Below are 23,424 nucleotides of genomic sequence, written 5' to 3'. Positions count from 1 at the left end.
ACGCTTCCGAGCTCGACACCGGTAGCATGGTAAGGGCCGATCCGGATATCAGATCGGGGAGAGCCCTCGAAGTCAACGCCTCGGAGGCCATGGTTGTTGCAGGTAAGGCTGAGAAGCCAGTAAAGATCAGATCGCCCCGAGCATCGGTGACATACTGGAAATTATCGAACCCGATCCGCCGTTCAGGGGAGAAATTATCGACCTGGTTGAGATGGCCAGTCGCGTCGGCATACAGAATAATGATGTTGAACACGGAAAGTTGCCTAGGGACGAAGATGTCTCCGGTGCTGAAACCATCTCCGATGATCAGGCGAGCCATCGATCCTTCGGTGAGCCGACAGGGAACTCTCAATGAAAGCACCAATGTCGGTGTCAAAACCGGCAGATCTCGGGTAGGGGACCCCGAACAGTGGATCTTGGATCAATGGGGAATAGTAGACACTGGACACGATATTTACCCAGGTCTGGGCCCTCTCTAGGAGGTAAAACCCTACGTCCTACTTGATTATATTTCTTGTGTGTATGGGGATTACAGAGTCGATCTACCACGAGATCAGAGGGTCTAAACCCTAACTAGTAGGATGGTGATTGTACTAGCCTCTACGGACTAAACCCCTAGTTTATATAGACACTAGGGGTACTAGGGTTTACAGATCGTCGGTTGCGTCAAGGAAACATCAGATCTTCCATCTTGACTTGAGGTGCACATCAAGGCATAAAAGGTCTTCGGTCCGGATACAATGTAGCCCACCTATCTGGCCCATGTGATATAGGTCGGCATCCCGAGGACCCCCTAATCCAGGACTCCCTTAGTGGGCATGGCAGGCGACAACAGGCGTAGTTTTATCTCTATGTTTGTTGTATTTGTGTGATGAACTTTGTTGTATTGTATGCTAAACTTTGTTGTTGAGCTTGATGAACAATTTATGTTATGGATTTGAAGAACTATGTAATAATTTGATGCACTATGTAATGATTTATTAGTTTGTTTTGGATGCATTTGAGATGTGTGTGATATTTTGTAATATGTATGCAATATGTATGAATGAAGATGAACAAATAGACGTGCAGCTGTCGTGTGCCTGCCCTACGACACTTCGTCGTGCCAAGAAATGCACTTTTCTGTGTCCTAAATTTTACTCCAAAGACTCGCCCTTTTTCAAAATGGAGACAAAAGATTTTCCTCATTTATTAATTAAGCAGAAGAGAGTTGTTCAGTTAACTAGTGGAAAACTGGGCGAAACCCATCTCCAAAGACTTTTTAATGCCTTAAAATAGGGCTACGGAAGATGCTCTAAGTTCTTTCATGCAACTTTCATGCGCTTATTGCATGTGCGCATGCATGGCGGGTGTGGGAAGCGTTGCGAACTATTTGGCCGCTCCCAGAGGACTCAGCTTTGGTGGACACTGGTTAGGGCTAGGTGTTGCAGGTGCTGACAAACTGCCCCGAACACGTTCGTGATATGGTAATAATGACCATTTGGCGGATTTGGCAGCAAAGTAATGACATCTTGCATGGTAAGAGTGCAAGCCCAGTTGAAGCAACGGTGGACTACTTGAATAGCTATTATAAGTGTCTAAATCTTGCAAAGAGATATAGCGTGGAGGAAATCTTGAAAGGAAAGATGTCGGTTGACATAAATAGCCAGGTTCTTCCAAACAAGATAGTCTGAATCCCGTCTAAGCCATGGCCGGCTCCTCCAGCGGATTGGTTGGCGCTGTCTATCGATGGCTCCTTCTTGAGTCAAGATGGAAGTGCTTCAGCTAGTATGGTGCTAAGAAGGGAGAATGGATCAATGATATTTGCGGCATATAGATACATCTTCAACTGCAACAACGCCCTAGAAGCGGAATTTCATGCTATGATGCAAGGCATGGCGCTGGCAATCGAGCACTTAGATAAACCTATCATTCTAGGCAGATTCTACTTCAGCCTTGGCCATGTACTTGAGGGAGACTCACACTCTAGATCGGCCTATGGACATTTATCTGCTGAGATTAGAGTTGTAATGGTAGATAGAGAGTTTATTCCTATGTAAATCATTAGGTGTCAGAATAGGGTAGAACATCAATTGGCACACTATAGCCGTACTAAAACCTATACTACGGTATAGTTGAACTCGAACCCTCCTTGTTGTGAGGATTTGTTGTCTAACCCTAATCTTATGAAATCTTACCTCGTAAAAAAAGTTCTTTCATGTTCGCACTTTTTTATTCGTGCATACACACATGTGGCGTGACCTTTTTTTTTTGTGAGAATCTGTTTTTTTTAGGGGTGAAGACGTGTGTTTGTGTGCCATGCTGTCATCATCATGAAGACGTGTGGCGTGCGGCAAGAGATGGGCCGGCCCAGCTGATCAGCGCGTGAGCGAGCCCGGTAGACCAACCTTGCGTCGCTCTCTCCTGTTCCTTCCTCCCAGAATCAGTCTTGCCCACCCCCATCTTCCTCCCACGCGAAGCAACCGCCACACGCCGACGCGGACGCCGGCCGGCGAGGTACGTAACTTGCTCGCTCTCTCCTCCCTCGTTCACCCGGATCGGTTCCGCGCCTGATCCGGTTCCGCTTCGATCCGGGCCGGCTGCGTTCAGTTGTCGCGTGAGGATAAACAAAATTCCCCTCGGAGTTGTCAGATTAGATGGCGAAATCGCGTCCGGTCGGTTGTTTTCCGGGGGGCGTCGGCCGCCCGTGTAAACCCTTGAGAATCCCCTGCTGGAATTTTCTGCTCCAAGGATTTTCGCCTGCCTGGTCCGGCCTACCGACCCGGCAGGCCCTGACAAATTACAAGTTTAGAAACCTAGAGCGTTATTGCAACTTAGTTTCGACTTTGGAGAGCTGCTGGGTGCCTGGATGCGCTTAGGCTGGGTTTTGCAATAGCAAGTTGCCAGCAAATGCATGGCTTCTCTTCCCATGGCACCTGTAGGCAGTTTGGGAATAGAAACCTGTATGTATTACACCTATCTTCCGTATTCTCAGAAAATGTTAGCATCCTGTCTTGTCACCAGTATGTATTACCATTGAGATGTTATTTTCCATCAGAGTTTACTTTTAGATAATAACTCATTATTCATAGCTGACGGTTCAAACATTTCAAGTTCACACAGCCTTCTCTTTCTTTTGATGCAGATTGCTTTTGCGCGATGAGCTGGAGAATTCCTCTTTTCGGGTAGGTTAATGGCAGTTGCAATTGAAAACTAATCTAGGTGGTATTGCCCGTTCTTATTTCTTTGTCCGGGCGTTCACTTTTCAATCTTCCAAAGCATTTTTTTCTGAATGTTGTATGAATTGAGTTGTCTCTCTTCGTAAACCAGATATATTGGGGAATAGAGCTAATAAGTTCCATTCATTTCTCATTCTTGTGACCCGACGTTTTCGTGTATAGATCGAGCTTCCCTGTTGATCAAAACCTAATGCTGGGAAATAAAATGAAATAAGTTGTCAGTTCATGCTACGTTATTTGTCGGAGGTTCAGTCCAGCTACCAGGCAGGCTTTGTGTGGTACCTAGTCCTTCATTTCGAAGAAAATCGTGCAATCAACATGGTTCATGAATCTGCTCACTTTTGCTCCAAAACATTATTTTGCTGCCAGCCAAAGAAAGTTAGCCGAACTACTATTTTGCATTTCCTATGCTTGGATCTTCAGTTACACTGAATTATTAGAATAGTGTATGTGAATGGCACTGTATATTTGTCTTAAGATTGCTTTGTACTTTTTACTTGTCTTGCTTACTTCCTTAGGTTTGCTTATTAATAAATGCTATCAGCAGCTCTCAGCAGCAACAGCAGCAACAGCAACCTGAACCAAATTTCCAGAACATATCTACGCAATCTTGGTACCCTCCCTCAGTAGGTGGTTCATCTTCACATCCATCCACACCCAGCTCTTCCGGTGCTAGTCCACACCAAAGAGCTTCAGATCATCCTCAGCCTTCATCACGTGGCCAACCGTCTCCAGCTGAAGCTGCAGGGATAATTGCTCGTTTGAGGGATAAGAGGTACACTATTGGCCTTCTTTCCTTTCAGTATTTCTTGCGTCTTTTTGTAAAACTGTATCTGTATTGTGGACTATAAATTGCAACCAACATCTTAGTTTTACCATGATGTGACATATATTTGAACGTTCGTCTTCAAACTGAGAGTTTCTAAACCTGGTCAGCTTATGCTATTTGAAGAAATGCTTATCTTTTAAGTTGTAATCTTTTTATAGTGTATCACATTACAGTGCTGGATCAAGGCTGGCATTTTCCATGTTCCAGCTAGGAATAAGAAAAGGAAACCACTCATTTCTTTGATCTTACTATGGGTAGTGGGATACAGTTTCATAATCCTCAATTCTTCTTCAAGTAATAATACTGAACAAGCTTTTGTCAGAAGATTGCCGCATCCAAGTTGTACGAAAGATATTTTATCCTAACACCTTGAAGACTCCTTTCACTTTCTGGCAATGTTGGATATAATATGAAAAGAAAACTATGTAAAGTGGCTAATATATTCAGTTGTTATGCTGCTTAGACCATCAAATTTGCATCCCCCCCTTAAAGATTTGCATTTTCAGGTATTTGATCATTGTTATTTGCACCTTCTATAAGAACTTGCTACAAGATATTATTATGACACTTGCTGGACAAACCCAAATTTGATTTGTTTTTTTATATTGAGCAGACAACATCGTTTCTACATATGCTATTTATCCTATCTTAGTAAATGAGGAAATGTGGAAAATTATCACTCATGTGCCTAATCCCTGAATATTTTAGTTGAGCATGACTCTCTTTCACTTCAGCACTCATTTCTACAAATTATAGTCGGGCATGACTCTATTTTACATCGACACTGCAGAGATAAGATGGAACATTGCAAGAACAAGAACTTCTTTAATTGTCTATGTGAACAATAGAACGATTATGTAGGTTGATTCTAGAGGGAAATTATAGATTAAGTACTGATGAGTAGAAAACAGATGCATGGAAGGCATGCCAACTATATGTATGCTAGAGAATTTGGAAGCAGCAATTATGCATAGATTTGATATGTTTCAAATTTCCAATGTTTACTGTGTGTGTATTTGCACAGTATTTCGTTATACATACCATTATATGGTGATGGTTATGCATACTTTCTGGAATACAGAACTATGTTATGCTATGCTGTTCTTACCTTTACTATTGATGCAGTGTTGATGAGCTGCAGAGGCTGTTAAAGGACAAGGAGTCATATAATGCTTTTTTCAATTCACTTGACCAAGTTAAAACACAGAACAATGTAAGTCTTGCTGCTGCCTATACCATTGTTATTGTATGTATTGCTGACTTCATTGCGGTATGGTTGAGTTGGTTGTTCAACATGATAGCTACATGTATTTTTCTGCTGTTGGTTCTAATATAAAAGTGGGGTTGCTAACTGCTAAGAATGGTTCCCCTGGTTTTTTTGGTTAGTGTTTCTGTTGTAGCATAAATAGACATATAATTCAGCAAGTCGGTTTTCACTTCCTTTGTACCAGATTCCTTTGCTTCCAGTTTTTACTGCAGCAATTAGTATGATCTTTGTTACTTAACATTATAAATCAATTAAATGGGATGAGCCTTATCAAATGTAACAAAAGGTTATTGCTGACACATGTTCTTAAGTAGTTCAGATGCCATTTTGGTGATCATCTTACAATTTTTGTAATATTTGTTGCTGTGGTTGATTTAAAATATATACAAGTTATCTGAAGGCTTGATCTTGCCAATAGATATACCACATTGATTCCTAAGAGTGCTCTTGTCGGTTTTCTCACTTGTGTCTGCTTATGTTCAGTTACGCGATGAGCTTAGAAAGGAGACCCTGCAGCTTGCGAGTGAGTTATTCAATTTCTGTAGATCAATTGTTGGTGTCTCTAAATGGGCTTTTGATTGTCTCTAAATGGGAACTTATGGTTTATGGTGAATTTATACAGGAGAAAATTTAGAAAAGGAGCAGCGGATTTCAGAGCTCAGGAATCAGGTTCAGTACTATTTACCCCTCAAGTTTGTAACCAGTAGTCTTGTTTTTCGTTACTTAGTCCACTCAATATATAAATAACTAATTCAGTTATGAGAGATAAAACACTAATTAGTTAAAACCATTATAGAAACAAAAAATAATCTTACTCTAGTGTTTTGTGCAAGTTTTCGATATTGTTGTCTGCAGTCGATAATTTCCTCCTGAAACTCTGGTTGTGTTTGTGATTTTGTGCAGTGTACTATAATCAGAACCACAGAACTAGCAGCCGCTGAGGACAGGTTGGCCGAGTTGGAAAGGCAAAAGGACGAGATTATGAAGTCCTATTCTCCTGCTGCTCTGCTCGACAAGCTGCAAAGTAAGTGTTCTGAACAGCTGCAGCTCCAATTCGTGTGATGTTGTGCTTGGTTTCCTTGCAGTCTAAACCAGTGCTTGAAGTTTAGCAATGTAAAACTGTTCGTCATGCAAGCCCGTTGCTGACATGCCTGCACACCTTATCGTCATGTCTCTGCCCAGGTACAATGGCGAAGCTGGACGAGGAGTCGGAGGAGCTGCACCAAAAGTTCCTGGAGAAGGACATTGACCTGCCGACCTTTGTGCAGAAGTACAAGAAGCTCCGTGCTGCACACCACAAGTGTGCGCTTCTCCACCTCTCCGGCAAGGCCTCGCTTCGCTGATACATCTATCGATTCATTCATCGTCTGTCGTGGCATCGCTGCTCTGTTGTATCCTGTTCCTTGCCCTGTTTTTGACTGCAGACATCAGACTGAGGTCGCATGTATAGTCCTATGGCTGATTTCACGGGCATAATCACAATCTGCTATGTGTGATTGGTTTATGCTGAATGCCATGGTTGTGGAGTTACGAGAACAAGCTGAGCTCTTCTTTTATACTTACGTTTATTATTCACGTAAAACGTCATTTTGTCCGGACATAATTTATCTAGCCATCGGTCGTATGTGAAATTATGAACAGAAACCAAATTGAATTGCACTGTTTATGGGCACATTGAAACTTCAGTGTTGTCTGAACTTTGTCCAAACCTAGAAGTACAAAATGGAAATTATTTTGTATTCGCAGCAGCTAGGAACATGACCTCAAGCAACTGGAAAATAAACTGGATTTGCCCTGTCCGCCTATGTAAGCTCCATTGTATATAGTTCACTTCATTTCAAATTTACTCCAATGATGATGTATCCAGTGAGAACTTGATTTGGGTGAAAGTCTGAAAACTTGCCTCGTGAGCCATTGAATCTACTCCCTCCATTCGGAATTACTTGTCTCGAAAATGGATGTATCTAGTACTAAAATACGTTTAGATAGAGGTAAGCAATGTTCAAAAGCGTTAAACGGGTTCTAGTCTGTTGTTACCCACCACCATCACTAGTCGAGCCACAGCAGTAGATGCAGGAGTTCCCAGGTAGAAGAAGGATAACAGAGAGATCCATTGCCTGATCCTTTCAGACGCATTACCCTAGATACACTATTACTACTCCCAGAGTGCTCCCCCATTCCCTAGTTGATCGAGTCGTCATCCCCTCGCAGGCGCTTGCTAGGCTTCTGGCTCCCCTCAGGGTCAGCCTTCTCCTTGCATTGGCTAGCGGCTGCAGCTGGGGCTGGGACGCTAGCATCGTCCATGATCGACCTCACCGCGAAGCTCCCATTCACGTACTTGTCGAAAACCTGGAAGGTGTGCGTCGAGCCAAGAAGATCCTCGATTTCGTCTGGCAGGGCGTACCACTCGTCGTCTTCCTCAATGTTATCGACAAGCTCCTCTGCAGAGACACCGACCAGCTCCTCCGCCACCTCGCAGAAGATCATCAGGTCCATTGTGCCTGTGGCGTCTTCCACCTTCGCCTTCAGCTTGTACCTAGCGCGCCCAGAAGAGCCAGAACAACGGTGTGATAATCAGCGACTTATGAATGAGCAACAAGTAGTATAAATTGGGAACCACATAGTGTTGCAGGTCCCTACCACTGAACTGGCCTCTTGATCGGGCCACATCGGGCGCACTTGTATTTCCTTGGGGCCCCGTACATGGACTTCTGGCAGGTGTCGCATCCAAGATAGCACCAACCGTTGCTGCAATCTATGTCTATCAGGGAGACTCTGCACAAAAACGTGGTATCCTGCAAGTAAACACAGAGATATGTGAGAACAACGGATTGGCTTTGCACGCGCAAACCAGAAGAGCAACAAACTTAATTCACCTCGTCATACTCTTCCGGATCAAGTTTTTTTAGCTGTTCTATTGTTCGCCAACTCTCGGCTAACTTCTGAGCTGGGGTTTTTTTGGGAACAGGGTTTGCTTGCTGAATGCGCAAACTGCATGCACATGAACCAGTTAGCCATGTACTAGTACAGCTTAGATCAATCATCAAAGAAGGCATAAACTTATGAAGTCCACTCACTTCGCACGGAATTCTTGCACCTCTGGTATTTCCAAATCCAAATAGTACTCTGAAGACGTTGTAGAGCAAACTATATATAACACAAAAAGATCACAAATGACACCAAAAGGTTTCAGTATACACTATGGTTGCATCAAATGATAGACAGACTGAAGTTTTACAAGAAAAGCAAGGAATATAAAACAACAGTATCACATGGGAGAAGCCGACAAATGATAGTGGATCAAGGATTAACCTGATGATGAGGAATCAACAGACATCCCTGCAAAGACAGCAACAACCGAGGCGTCTTTGCCTTTCTCGGCCATATCCTCAGCAAAACCAGAAGCAATATCACCATACAGTGTGACACCCAGTACCTTTCCTCTGTAAATGATAACTCCAGCAGTGAGGAGCTATCAGGGGACTCAATCACCCAAAAGAAATAAGTGTATTCCTCTACCTCAAGTCCCGAATGCTTGCATTGCAAATTTCTATAACACGGGATCTTTTTGTGACCTCCTGTAGCTCCCCGACACCTACTACGTGTCCCAGAACATCTGCGTAATGTATATCCACACATGTAAGGAAATATAATAAGATATACAAGCGGTAGGTCTAACTCTGATCAAACTTTCTGTGCCAAAAGAATCTACCTGTCAATAAGCTGTTGTCACCACACCTAGAACGGAGATCCTTAAAATTAACAAACTCAAAGCTGAAGGGGAGCCTTGGCGCAGTGGTAAAGCTGCTGCCTTGTGACCATGAGGTCATGGGTTCAAGTCCTGGAAACAGCCTCTTACAGAAATGTAGGGAAAGGCTGCGTACTATAGACCCAAAGTGGTCGGACCCTTCCCTGGACCCTGCGCAAGCGGGAGCTACATGCACCAGGTTGCCCTTTTTAAAGCTGTAGAGGGGAATCGAATCAATATCTCCTTCTATCTCAGTGACCACCGTCTGCCTTCTAATGTACATAGTCCACTCATTGCTACATGACATATAGTAGTCCCTCTGCACATCAACATGAAAATCTGACAAGGCATAGACCTGCCCTTCAACTAGCTTATGTTCAAACCGCTCTATATCACCGGGTTCTACACGCGCCTGCATAGTCTTACCCTACGAGTGGAACACAACTAGAAGAATCAGTGCATTGAGAAAAAAGGATGGTAATTAAACATTAGTAGCCAGCAAGCAATGTGATTCATCTGTTTGGTGTTGACTTAAGGTAGGGAATGCAGCACCTGATCGTCGATCAGAAGGCAGTCAAGGCCGAACAAAGTGTCATTTTTTGGATTGAAGGACTCCCACAGCCACGAGATGCGCACCTGCACTTTGCACTTGTCCATTCCATACTTTAACTGAGACAGTGGGGTGAACTCATCCTCAGCTGAACCCATTTCAGCCTGGGTGGCTTGAAGCTGCAAGTTAGCATAGAGAACAAATAAGGAAATAGTGATCAATCTTGTACTGTTGTATAGTATAATCCCACGAACAGAGAAGCTTAGGAGTCCATCCAGTAATAAATTTTACCAGCAGTCTGAAAGCCTGAAATTAACCTCCCCAGCATAACATTTTTGCTTACTAAACAGGAGTATTAATTAACTGGTTTAAATTCTGAGTTGTGTGTGTTTTGGGATTAAATTGCTTCTATTTTTCGTGTACATATTAACAGCGACTCCAAATCAAGTGCTGAGTTCGGAGAAGAGATTCGGAATACTAGATGTGAGTTCCAATAATGCTGCTACTTTGTGGTATACATGGGAAATTAGAATAACACGACTTTCCATCCACAGGTGTGACGTCAGCAACCAGAATATGATGCCCCCCAAAAAAGATTTTAATTTAACAAATACAGTAAAACCCTAGCGGAACCAGGGGGGAAATCACCACAAGAGAAGGACTACAATGAGGCCTTCTGTCCGTCCACAGGAGACTTAAACAAAAACAAATCCGAATAAATGTCGAGATTATTTATGAACTGGGGCCAAGTCAGATCACAAACTCAGCAGCGCAGTAGAACCTCGCAGCTATTCAAGGATGAGGAGAGCGCCGCTACTAGATGGGTCAGGATCGTTGGGGAAGAACCGTTCGTGTGGACATCCCGGGGAAAATCGACCGCGACAACACAAGAATCGAGACCGAAACTGTAGTGCGAGCGGTGAAGAAAAAAGAGGCTGCTCTGCTCTTTCCCCCCCTTGGAGTTGGAGGATGGATGAGGAAGACCTAGCTTTACCTCCGGAACCGAAGTCGTAGATGTAACTGGTTTTCTCCTCCCCGTCGCCGAGAAGAAGGAAGCTTTTGCTGGAGAAGGAGAAAGGAGGAGGAAGAGGGTCTCGGGGTTGGGCGGAGTGGCGGAGCCTGGGCCGGTGTCCTGTCAAGCCCGAGAGGAAACTATAAAAAAATGACCCCCAGTCTTAAAAGCCTACGAGTTCCTGTCAGGCCCATTGATGGGATATGACTGCTCAGTCCCCGTCTATTTTTTTTCTCGAAAAAAAGGTCCCCGTCTATTTTCTTCTCACAATACGATATATCCCATATTTCCACCGGACAAGTAGCCTATACAATTATTACTAGGGCTCCTTTGGTTCGAAGAAAACGTGAAGAAAAAGGTAGGAATAAGCAATTTTTCCATGGTTGTACTTACTATTCATGTACTCGGTTCAAAGGAATGGGGCAAAGAAAACAAAACTTCTGATCTCAATTTCAAAGGAAAAACACAGAAATTCTAATATCCACTTGGACTGCTCTTTCAGATTCATATGCACGAAGAACGAGATCGTTTGGTTCCAGCGGCAACGTATTCGATTTCTCATATCAGGAAGCATTGCTTTCGTTTATTTTTTTGTAAAAAAATACGCCATTTGTTTGGTACGTGCCACTGCGTTCCGGTTTCTAGTCCCATTAGATTCGAGCGGTTTCAATTTTGTGAAACGCTGTGAACACACGGCTATGGAAAATATTGTGGGCGAAACAAGGAAAAAATTATATGAGATCAGGTCTCACGGTTAGTAGGTAAGACCCGTCTTGATGGATGACACGTGACATTCATAAATCACAAAGCATCTAATCTCTCTCCTTTTGATTTTAAGTGGAGCGTGGGAGATGCTTTGTGATTTATGAATGCCATGTGTCATTCATCAGGATGAGTCTCGTATGAGACCTGATCTCATAGAATTCTTTTCCGCGAAACAAATGCTGACTTCCAATTTTTGAAATAGCTGGAATCGAAAACTCCGGATTTTTCTCTAAAACAAACGAGTCGTAAGATCCTTGGTGGCATCATAACATTCTAATTATACATTTTCGTGAGCTTTTGACTCCCACTTGACTGTATAAATTGGGATTTCTGTAGAAAAAAACAATTTTTTGTGAACCAAATATAAAGTTGATATAACTTCTATATTTACCGATCCTTATTTTGTGCATGCATTACTATATTTTTGTGTTTTTTAATCCGTAAACCGGAGGGTCTTACAACTGAATCTCGACAACCATGTAAATCATTTCCATAATTGGTTATCATTGACTTGTCTCGGACAGCTTTAACTGGTTATTCAAGTGCTGACCCCCTCCGTTTCAAAATAGATGACCCACATCGGTCATCTATTTTGAAACGGAGAAAGTACCTTTTAATATTGTCGTGAGCCACGAGATAGCGTCCCCACCTCACAGGGCCTTCCACAAGAGGCTATCCGGGCCTCACCTCGTCCTCGCAAAACCACACCACATACCACCATGTTTATGTTTAGTACTCCTTCCGTCCCAAAATTCTTGTATTAGATTTGTCTAGATACAGATGTATCTAATACTAAAATAATTTGATATATCCGTATTTAAATAAATTTAAGACAAGAATTTTGAGATGGAGGGAATAGGTTGCATTAGGTTCAGCCAGCTTCGCGTGTGTAAAAAAAGTTGTTTGGGTTCCTTGTCTGCATCTATTTTTTTTGGCTCACACGATGTTAAAACACCGCTCAATTAGATCTGCTAAAAACGTCGAATCGACTATTTCTGCAAGCCGGACTCAAGCAATGCCGGAGACCACACGCGAGTGGCTCTCACGATGCAACATGGTGCAGGACTGGGACATGGGATCAGTGGGGTTTGCACATGTTCCTGTTTTGCTTAACTCCATAATCTCTTTCACATAATTCTTTCTATTCCACACAACAGCGCTTCGGCTTAGGATAAGCTCTACATGAAAAAGATGCAAATCATGTTATGATTCCATTCACATGATTAGTTCATAGTTTCATTAACTGTATATGTTCAATTTCATGTTCATGTTTGGAGTTATTTTGGGCAAATTTGTCAAATCGTCACACTCAACGGATTGTTTGAATTTTCTTTGACCAATAACTTCATCTTTCCGTTTCACACGACATTCGTGTTGTATATTTTCTGTTTCGATGGTCGTAGACGTGTAGATCTTTATCTCCCTAGTGCTCTAATTGAATGTACAAATGCATATGTATGATTTGTTTTACTCACACTTCTTAACCTCCTTCACCTAGTCCCCTCTAATCTACGGTGGTCGATTCGAGATAAATTTTACACCAAAAAGATGCACAATATTGTTTATGATTTTTTTTAAAAGGAGGTCATCCCCCGGCCTCTGCATTGATAGATGCATGCGGCCACTTCATTAAAAAACCGACAGTAACAAAGCCTAAAGTATAAAGTACTGCTCACAAAAGGAGCAAAGGAAAAAAAAGAGTACAAGTCTCAAAGCCGCATCCGGCTAAACGAGGATCCACTAAGGACCTATCCTATGCAGTGATCGTCATCCAAATCAGTTGAAGAAAACTCGTGCTGCCATCTCCCATCGGTTGCACCCAGTAGCCAGCTGCTCCCTGGAGGCCGTAGGAGTGAGTAATGACCAAGTACGGATCCATGTCGTAGCCCGGAATATGACCTGCAAGAAATTAGTCACAGGTTTTCTGTTAAAAATCATATCATTCCTACAGTTCCATATAGCCCAAATAAGTGCGCATATTCCAATCCAAATATTACACGCGATATGAACATTCACTCCAGCAAGCCACGTCCCAAATAACGCTTCTATGTTATTAGGAGGTGAAATATTAACGGCTACATGCACCGATCGCCAAAGTAACTTCGCAAGAAGGCAATCAAGAAATAGGTATTGTATTGTTTCATCCTGATCACAAAAACAACACCTCGAGCTGCCTACCCATCTCCGCCTCAGTAAGCTATCTTTGGTTAGGATTACTTGTTTGTGGACAAACCACATAAATATCTCAATTCGCAAGGGCACTTTAACTCGCCAAATATGAAGCGATCGCGGGATTGGGCCAGAGTTGATGAGATCTAAGTACATGGACTTGACCGCGAACAAGCCATTTTTCGTGAGCTTCCATCTAAAAGAATCTTCCTCATCGGAAAAATGCACCTCCATTAGCCTCCTCACTAAGTGCAGCCAAGAAGTCCAGCGTTCCCCAACTAGAGATCACCTGAACTGGATATTCAAGGGTACCGTCTGCATCACCGTTGCCACGTACTCTTTCTTACGTTGAGCAATATGATACAACGAAGGATACTGGAGAGCTAGCGGCGTATCACCTAACCACGTATCCTCCTAAAATCTTATTGTTGAGCCGTCCCCAACACTAAACTTCACCTTATGGAAGAAAGTGTCTTTCACTCTCATGAGTCCCTTCCGAAATGGTGAATCATTAGGTCTTACGTAACCTGGGCTAGAGTTTTGGAGTGTAAATACTTGTTGCGAAGAATCTAGGCACACATCCTTCGGAATGCAGCGATAATTGATATAGCTATTTACTCAACAAGTATTTATTTTTCACCTCAAGGTTTTCAATCCCAACACCCCCTGGTCCTTTGGTCGACAAATAATATCCCATCTTGCCAGACGATATTTGTCTTAACCTCGTTTGATTGCCAGAAGAATCGAGATCGATAAAACTCTAATCTCTTGCGTGCCCCTTTGGGTACTTCGAAAAAAGACAGGAGGAACATCGGCATGCTCGTTAGTACCGAATTAATTAATACTAGATGTCCTCCATATGATATAATCTTACCCTTCCAGTATCTAAGTTTCTTCTTGAACCGATCCTCGATACATTTCTATTCTTTATTAGTCAATTTCCTATGATGGATTGGAATGCCAAGATAACTAAAGGGCAGCGATCCTAGTTCACAACCAAACAGGTGCTTGTACTCTTCTTGGTCATCTTTGGCCCTTCCAAAACAGAAGAGTTCGCTTTTGTGGAAATTGATTGTAACACCATCGATGCGGCTATATCTCCCACGTGTCGAAGCACGACTTAGAGGCATAACCGCATTGAAAGCAATGTCGCAAGTGAGGTAATCTTCACACAACCCATGTAATACATAAGGGAAAGAGATACATAGTTGGCTTACAATCGCCACTTCACACAATTATATGAATAAAGCATTACATCATCCAGATACACTCAAGGTCCGACTACGGAACCAAAATAAAAAAAGAACCCCAAATGCGACACGGTCCCCGATCGACCCCAACTGGGCTCCACTACTGATCAACTAGAACGAAACAAAACAAAGGACAAGATCTTCATCGAGCTCCTCCTGAGCTTGGTTGCGTCATCTGCACGGACTCATCGCCACCTGCAAGCTGGTTTTGGAAGTATCTGTGAGTCATGGGGACTCAGCAATCTCGCACCCTCGCGATCAAGACTATTTAAGCTTATGGGAAAGGTAAATGTATGAGGTGGAGCTGCAGCAAGCGACTAGCGTATATGGTGGCTAAACATACGCAAATGAGAGCGAGAAGAGAAGGCAAAACACGATCGAGAAACTATGATCAAGAAGTGATCCTAGAACAACCTACGTCAATCATAACTCCAACACCGTTTCACTTCCCGGACTCCGCCGAAAAGAGACCATCATGGTTACACACGCGGTTGATTCATTTTAATGAAGTTAAGGTTCACGTTATCTACAACCGGACATTAACAAATTCCCATCTGCCCATAACCGCGGGCACGGCTTTCGAAAGTTAAAATCCCTGCAGGGGAGTCCCAACTTAGCCCATGACAAGCTCTCACGGTCAACGAAGGAATAGACCTTCTAGCGGTAAGATCCAATCAGACTCGGAATCCCGATTACAAGACATTTCGACAGGGTAAAACTAAACCAGCAACACCGCCCGAATGTGCCGACAAATCCCGATAGGAGCTGCACATATCTCTTTCTCAGGGCACACTCAGATTGTCTTAGGTACGGGTAGGCCAGACCAGAGTTGCCCCTGGTGGCCACCGGCAGCTGACAGGTGGACCAACACTCAGAGGAGCACTGGCCCGGGGGGTTAAAAATAATGATGACCCTCAGGAGCGCGACTCCCAAGGGAAAAGAAAAGGCTAGGTGGCAAATGGTAAAACCAATGTCGGGCATTGCTGGAAGAGTTTTACTCAAGGCGAACTGTCAAGGGGTTCCCATTATTACCCAATCGCGTAAGGAACGCAAAAATCTGGGAACATAACACCGATATAACGGAAACTAGGGCGGCAAGAGTGGAACAAAACACCAGGCATAAGGCCGAGCCTTCCACCCTTTACCAAGTATATAGATGCATTAATTAAATAAGAGATATTGTGATATCCCAACAAGTAAACATGTTCCAACAAGGAACAACATCTCCATGTTCCAACAAGGATCAAACTCCAATCTTCACCTGCAACTAACAACGCTATAAGAGGGGCTGAGCAAAGCGGTAACATAGCCAATCAACGGTTTGCTAGGACAAGGTGGGTTAGAGGCTTGGTTCAACAATATGGGAGGCGCGATAAGCAAGTGGTAGGTATCGCGGCATAGGCATAGCAAAAGAGCGAGCAACTAGCAAGCAAAGATAGAAGTGATTTCGAGGGTATGATCATCTTGCCTGAAATCCCGCAAGGAAGAAGAACAAGTCCATGAAGAAGATAAACGGGCGTAGACGAACGGATCCTCACAACGCGACGTTACCGGAACCAACTCGAAGAAGCAAACACCGGAAAGAAGCACACAACATAGTAAACAACCAACACATGGACATGATATGATATGCGGGATGCGGTATGCGATGCATATGCATGATTTGACAAGGAATGCATGAACCTGGCCTCAACTTGGAAATCCAAGTGTGCCACTGGAAAGGTGAGATGAAATCGCTTGAAAATGATATAAAGAACACCGGAATCGGAGACACGGTTTGGAAATGGCAAGCAATTCAAATATGGCATCGGTCTGCGATATACAGCAAGTAGCCATCTTAATGCAACAAGACAAACATGCTACAGCACCCAAACATGACAACAAATACATGGCAGGGATCCATTCATGATGCTTAACAAAAGATGAACACTGAGCTACGGCCAATTCATCCAATAACAGGTTCAAACAAGCATGGCAAAAATGCAATTGGTAAACAGATTTCAGACTTGGTGAAATTAACACTTGCCTGGAATTTCAGATCAGATAGCACTCTTTGGAGCATGAAAACTATATGCTACAGGGCCTGAACATGGCAAAGTAAAGCATGACATGGAGCTACTCAAAGAGCTTAACAAAAGTCCCTTAGTGACCTTGAGCCAAAAGGGATCCGAAAATACAATTGCAAGCATGGGAACATGGCAAAAACATAATCAGATCACAGACTTCGTGAAAACTGGAGCATGCTGAAACAGATATCAAGTAGGCACATTTACGAGCTCGATGCACTCACTACAGAGCAAGTCATGACAATCTAAGCATGCACCCATCAAGAATACACATTATACAAGCTAGACATGGCAAGAACAATAATATAGCATGCACGGATCAACTACAACATCCTCGGTAAAATCGCTAACAAGTAGACAATCTGCCCAGATTCACGAAATAGCAAAAGTAGAGCCCGATTGACTCAAGCTAGGATGCTCCATAATTGCAAACAAAGACATGGATGGATAGAGCACTACAAGATTAACAAAACATCCTTACTGATCACCCTCAAAAGAGGCACGGATCAGTAGGAAACAACATGAACATATGGCCATATGAGATAAACAGGTCAAGGACTTAGTGGAAATGCTAAGTCCCTGAAATCAGCATTAACAAATGCCTCACTTTGCAAGCTTGTGCTAGTCACCACACACATCACAAAAATGCATGGGTTGCACCTCTGGATAGATGGCAAAACATATAACAAAACACATGTAGAGCACCTGGGCATATCATGCACACAATAATCATGGCAAAAATGACAAATATCTAATTAGAGCAGCAGATCTGACAATTATCTCAAATAGCATTCTTCCAACAGCATTTCGGGCATCAATATGAACTCAAATGAAAATGATGCAATGATTTGAAATGATGTACTCTCTGAGACGAACATTTTGATATGCTATATGCACGAATCAGAGCAACGGAGAGGAAGTTACGATGCGATGAACATATGCATATGAAACTGGAAATTTCGGGGACTTGGTGAAATTAGACCTCGCCCAGATCTAGGGTTTGTGCACGTCCTTCGAGAATCACCGGAAAAGTCACCAGAGGAGCCGCCGGAGATGAGGGAGATGGCAGGGAGGCGCGGGGCGGCGCCAGGGAAGTCGGGGGCGCTCGCCGGAGCTCCCGGGCGCGGTGTGGGCAGCCGGCCGCGGCGGCGAGGCAAGGCGCGCGGCGGCGCGCGTAGGCGGCGATGGCCAGGGGCGAGCGGGACGGCGCGGTGGAGTCGGCCGGCGAGGCAGCGGCGAGGAAGGCGAGGCCGGCGCGGTGGCGGGCGGAGAGCAGGTGGCGGCGGCGCGTGCAAGTGCCTGCGGACGGCGGCGGCGGCGACCGGGTCCGCGCGGGCCGGATCTGGGCCCCGCGGGCCGCGCGGCGGGGAGGAGGCAGGAGGCCAGGTGGCGGCGCACGAGTGGAGGAGAGGGGCGGCGGAGCTGACGTGGCGGCCGCCGATTGGCCTGGGTGAGGTGGAGGGCGTGGCTGGACATGTCCGGCGGCGCGGGACGAAATGTCCGGCGGCGCGCGGAGGAGTTTTAGGGTTTCATCTGCACGAATTTCGGAGGGGATCACATATATATAGATAGAGGGAGCTAGGAGAGTCCAAACGAGGTGCGGTTTTCGGCCACGCGATCGTGATCGAACGCTCTAGATGATGGATGAGGTTTTGGTGGGTTTTGGGCCACTTTGGAAGGGTGTTGGGCTGCAACACACACGAGGTCTTCTCGGTCCCTCGGTTAACCGTTGGAGTATCAAACGAAGTCCAAATGGCACGAAACTTGACAGGCGGTCTACCGGTAGTAAATCAAGGCCACTTGGCAAGTCTTGGTCCAATCCGGAAACGTTTAATCCCCATACACGAGAAGCAGGTAGAAATGACCACCGGAGGAGATAGGAGTGCCGAAATGCAAAACAGACAACGGGAAAAATGCTCGGATGCATGAGACGAACATGTATGCAAATGAAATGCACATGATGACATGATATGCAATGCATGACACGCAAGCAATGACAAGGCAACAACAGCGAATAACTGGACGACACCTGGCACATCGGTCTCGGGGCGTTACATTGATCTTCAACCCTGACAATTGCTCAAAAAGGCATAGGATGAGTTTCATGTTTCGAGCTTGTGCAAGGTCATGTTCCATAAATAATATTGTGTCATCCGCATATTGTAAGATGGAGACCCCCATCCACCAGATGAGAGACTAGTCCACCAATCAACCCATTTTCCTTGGCCCGGCCTATGAGTACTGTCAACATGTCAGCCACAATATTAAACAGTATCGGGGACATTGGGTCACCCTGCCTCAGGCCTTTATGCGTTTAAAAATAATGTCTAATATCATCATTGACCTTTATTCCAACACTGCCTTTCTAGACAAAGGAATCCACCTGATTCCTCCAGGACTCATTGAAACCTTTTATGCGCATAGCTTGCCGTAGAAAAGGCCACTTGACTTTATCATAAGCCTTTTCAAAATCCAGTTTGAATATCACTCCATCGAGTTTCTTCAAGTGGATTTCATGTAGGGTTTCGTGTAAGACAACTACCCCTTCTAGTATGTGTCTTCTAGGCATAAAGGCAGTTTGACTTGGTTGCACCACCGAGTGTGCCACCTTTGTTAGCCTGTTGGTGGCCACTTTCGTAAAGATTTTGAAACTAACATTCAATAAGCATATGGGCCTGAACTGCTCGATGCGGATGGCCTCCTCCTTTTTAAGTAGAAGAGTGATCGTGCCAAAATTCAAATGAAACAGTTGAAGGTTCCCGTTAAAAAGATCATGAAACATAGGCATAAGATCATCTTTCACGATATGCCAACATTTCTTATAAAATTCTGCCGGGAACCCATCTGGTCCCGGTGCCTTGTTTGGTTTCATTTGATCTATCACCTCAAGCACCTCCTTCTCAGTAAAAGGAGCAGAAAGGATCTCATTCTCCTCTGACTGGAACTGAGGGATATCTGCCAGTACACTCTCATCTAGAGTCACGGCATTATCTTTCGGAGGTCCAAACAACTGCTTGTAATAGTTGGAGATATAAAGCTTCAAATTCTCATGTCCAACAACTGTTTCCTCATCCTGTTCTAGCTGAATGATTTTTTTCTCCTATGCTTGCCATTCGCAATCATATGGAAAAATTGTGTATTGTCATCCCCTTTTACCACCTTAAGAACTTTGGCATGCAATGCCCACTTCATTTCTTCTTCTCTAAGTAACGAACGTAATTTGGCCTCGGCCTCCGACTTGCAGTCTTGGTCAGTCTGGTCCAACAAATTCATTTCCGCCCGTATATCTAGCGTCTGAATTAACTGGAGAAGCCTCTCCTTCTCTTTTTTGTAGATCCCACTCTCATTTCTGGCCCAACCCCTCAAGAATTGTCTCAGGTGTCTGATTTTATTTTGCCAGCGTTCCATGCTAGATGTGACATTCACTGGTTTAGCCCACACTATTGCCACCATCTCAATGAAATTTTCTTTTTCGAACCAGCTTAGTTCAAACGAGAAAATAGTTTTATTGCCAATATGCGTGGCGTCCCCTGAATCAACTAACAGGGGTGTGTGGTCCGAGATGGCCCTTTGCATCGCGTGCACCGATACTAAGGGGTACTTCTGTTCCCATTCCACACTCGCCAGTACCCTATCAAGCTTCTCGTACGTAGGAGTAGGAAGTGAATTTGCCCAGGTAAATTGTCTTCCTGAAAGTTCTATCTCCCTAAGATTAAGACTCTCAATGATCATATTGAACATAAAAGACCACCGTCCATCAAAATGATCATTGTTCTTTTCTTCCTTCCTCCTAATGATATTAAAATCGTCTCCTACCAAAATTGGCAGTCTTTCATCTCCACAAATCCGTACCTGATCTGCTAAGAACTCCGGCTTAAACTCTGGTTGGGCAGTGCCATAAACTGCCACTGAGGCCCAATGGAACCCATCCAATTTGGACCTAACCCTGAACTTCACCGTATATTCTCCTCTTACTACATTTATAACCTCAAGAGTATCACACTTCACTCCCAAGAGAATCCCACCGGATCGCCCTCTTGGCGGAATGCAGTGCCAATCAAAGGCTACTCCCGCTGTAAGTGAGCCTAGAAATTGTGGCGTGAAGTTATCTCTACCCGTCTCAAGAAGAGCGATAAACTCTAATTTATCCTCTATAGTTGTTTCAGCAAGGAACCGTTGCTTAGCCAAGTCTGCCAGACCTCTGCTATTCCAAAAGATCCCTTTCATATTTCATCATGGATTTTTTTTCTTGAGTTTCACTCTCGCACTCCTACGGACCGCCGACGCTGGATAGATCTTCCTCTTCCAGGGTCGTTTAGGTTTGGTCAACACCGGCATGTCCGCTTCAGGAGCGATGTTTTCCGGTGATCTCTCCAAACTAGATAACTCCTCACATGACAACGTAGTCTCTACCCCTCCTGCCTCCTCATCGACCTCCGATGCACGCATCATCTCGTCGCAAAAATTCTCAAGTGAGGGGACACTCAAATTATGAATATCGGCAGTTCCACTTCCAGTGACCAGTCTGCTTGCAGTAGAAGCACTCAGTTTCAGGCTTAGGTCCAGGTTTGGGTTTCTTCTCTTAAGTAGCAACTTGCTTGCTGTTCTTTTTGAAGTTCCCCTTCTTCTTCCCTTTGCCCCTTTTCTTGAAACTAGTGGTCTTATTGACCATCATCACTTGATGCTCCTTCTTGATTTCTACCTCCGCAGCTTTCAGCATTGCGAAGAGCTTGGGAATAGTCTTATTCATCCCTTGCATATTATAGTTCATCACGAAGCTCTTGTAGCTTGGTGGCAGTGATTGGAGAATTCTGTCAATGACGCAATCATCTGGAAGATTAACTCCCAATTGAATCAAGTGATTATTATACCCAGACATTTTGAGTATATGCTCACTGACAGAACTGTTCTCCTCCATCTTGCAGCTATAGAACTTATTGGAGACTTCATATCTCTCAATCCGGGCATTTGCTTGAAATATTAACTTCAACTCCTGGAACATCTCATATGCTCCATGATGTTCAAAACGTCGTTGAAGTCCCGATTCTAAGCCGTAAAGCATAGCACACTGAACTATCGAGTAGTCATCAGCTTTGCTCTGCCAGACGTTCATAACATCTGGTGTTGCTCCAGCAGCAGGCCTGGCACCCAGCGGTGCTTCCAGGACGTAATTCTTCTGTGCAGCAATGAGGATAATCCTCAAGTTACGGACCCAGTCTGTGTAATTGCTACCATCATCTTTCAACTTTGCTTTCTCAGGGAACGCATTAAAATTCAGCGGAACAACAGCATGGGCCATCTATCTACAATCAAACATAAACAAGTAAGATACTATCAGGTACTAAGTTCATGATAAATTTAGGTTCAATTAATCATATTACTAAAGAACTCCCACTTAGATAGACATCCCTCTAATCCTCTAAGTGATTACATGATCCAAATCAACTAAACCATGTCCGATCATCACGTGAGATGGAGTAGTTTCATTGGTGAACATCGCTATGTTGATCATATCTACTATATGATTCACGCTCGACCTTTCGGTCTCCGTGTTCCAAGGCCATATCTATATATGCTTGGCTCATCAAGTATAACCTAAGTATTCTGCGTGTGCAACTGTTTTGCACCCGTTGTATTTGAACGTAGAGCCTATCACACCCGATCATGACATGGTGTCTCAGCACGAAGAACTTTCACAATGATGCATACTCAGGGAGAACACTTCTTGATAATTAGTGAGAGATCATCTTAAAATGCTACCGTCAATCAAAGCAAGATAAGATGCATAAAAGATAAACATCACATGCAATCAATATAAGTGATATGATATGGCCATCATCATCTTGTGCTTGTGATCTCCATCTTCGAAGCACCGTCGTGATCACCATCGTCACCGGCGCGACACCTTGATCACCATCGTAGCATTGTTGGCGTCTCACCAATCTTATGCTTCCACGACTATCGCTACCGCTTAGTGATAAAGTAAAGCATTACAGTGCAATTGCATTGCATACAATAAAGCGACAACCATATGGCTCCTGCCAGTTGCCGATAACTTGGTTACAAAACATGATCATCTCATACAATAAAATTTAGCATCATGTCTTGACCATATCACATCACAACATGCCCTGCAAAAACAAGTTAGACGTCCTCTACTTTGTTGTCGCAAGTTTTACGTGGCTGCTACGGGCTTAAGCAAGAACCAATCTTACCTACGCATCAAAACCACAACGATAGTTTGTCAAGTTGGTGTTGTTTTAACCTTCGCAAGGACCGGGCGTAGCCACACTCGGTTCAACTAAAGTTGGAGAAACTGTCACCCGCTATCCACCTTTGTGCAAAGCACGTCGGGAGAACCGGTCTCGCGTAAGCGTACGCGTAATGTCGGTCCGGGCCGCTTCGTCCAACAATACCGCCGAACCAAAGTATGACATGCTGGTAAGCAGTATGACTTATATCGCCCACAACTCACTTGTGTTCTACTCGTGCATATGACATCAACACATAAAACCTAGGCTCGGATGCCACTTTTGGGGAACGTAGTAAT

General features: G+C 44.1%; 2 protein-coding genes across 4 annotated transcripts; one reads left to right on the top strand and one right to left on the bottom strand.

Annotated features, from left to right (window-relative positions):
* The first annotated feature begins 2,350 nt into the window (after positions 1–2,350).
* On the top strand, positions 2,351–6,853 carry LOC123084678 (vacuolar protein-sorting-associated protein 37 homolog 1). 2 transcript variants are annotated; one of them, XM_044506164.1, is made up of 8 exons: positions 2,351–2,496; positions 3,125–3,164; positions 3,766–3,993; positions 5,173–5,260; positions 5,798–5,837; positions 5,937–5,983; positions 6,218–6,338; positions 6,497–6,853. In XM_044506164.1, exons 2-8 carry the CDS (start codon positions 3,139–3,141, stop codon positions 6,655–6,657), a joined length of 711 nt encoding a protein of 236 aa, XP_044362099.1. In that variant the 5' UTR covers positions 2,351–2,496; positions 3,125–3,138; the 3' UTR covers positions 6,658–6,853. The 2 variants fall into 2 exon arrangements, with proteins under 2 accessions (XP_044362099.1, XP_044362098.1); XM_044506163.1 differs by having other exon boundaries at positions 2,366–2,496; positions 3,763–3,993.
* A 389-nt stretch (positions 6,854–7,242) lies between these two features.
* On the bottom strand, positions 7,243–10,759 carry LOC123084677 (replication protein A 70 kDa DNA-binding subunit A). Of its 2 annotated transcripts, none has more exons than XM_044506161.1 (9): positions 10,607–10,759; positions 9,615–9,791; positions 9,027–9,489; positions 8,834–8,930; positions 8,627–8,757; positions 8,392–8,461; positions 8,191–8,305; positions 7,955–8,109; positions 7,243–7,850 (listed from the first exon to the last, which is right to left on the bottom strand). In XM_044506161.1, the coding sequence occupies exons 2-9, from the start codon at positions 9,768–9,770 to the stop codon at positions 7,496–7,498; spliced, it is 1,542 nt and encodes a 513-aa protein (XP_044362096.1). In that variant the 5' UTR covers positions 9,771–9,791; positions 10,607–10,759; the 3' UTR covers positions 7,243–7,495. The 2 variants fall into 2 exon arrangements, with proteins under 2 accessions (XP_044362096.1, XP_044362097.1); XM_044506162.1 differs by having other exon boundaries at positions 9,699–9,791.
* Positions 10,760–23,424: the final 12,665 nt, after the last annotated feature.

This window comes from Triticum aestivum, chromosome 4A (assembly GCF_018294505.1).
Source record: "Triticum aestivum cultivar Chinese Spring chromosome 4A, IWGSC CS RefSeq v2.1, whole genome shotgun sequence".
Classification (NCBI taxonomy): Eukaryota; Viridiplantae; Streptophyta; class Magnoliopsida; order Poales; family Poaceae; genus Triticum; species Triticum aestivum.
Note: the sequence above shows the minus strand (reverse complement) of the source record. Positions and strands in the feature narration are given on the sequence as shown.

Coding starts and splice junctions, on each gene's coding strand:
- LOC123084678 (XM_044506163.1), top strand. CDS start 3,139: ATGAGCTGGAGAATTCCTCTTTTCGG. Junction 5,984..6,217: donor TTTCAGAGCTCAGGAATCAG/GTTCAGTACTAT, acceptor GATTTTGTGCAG/TGTACTATAATCAGAACCAC. Junction 6,339..6,496: donor TCTGCTCGACAAGCTGCAAA/GTAAGTGTTCTG, acceptor GTCTCTGCCCAG/GTACAATGGCGAAGCTGGAC.
- LOC123084677 (XM_044506161.1), bottom strand. CDS start 9,770: ATGGGTTCAGCTGAGGATGAGTTCACCCCACTGTCTCAGTTAAAGTAT. Junction 8,931..9,026: donor TGACAACAGCTTATTGACAG/GTAGATTCTTTT, acceptor TACATTACGCAG/ATGTTCTGGGACACGTAGTA. Junction 7,851..7,954: donor ATCAAGAGGCCAGTTCAGTG/GTAGGGACCTGC, acceptor TGGGCGCGCTAG/GTACAAGCTGAAGGCGAAGG.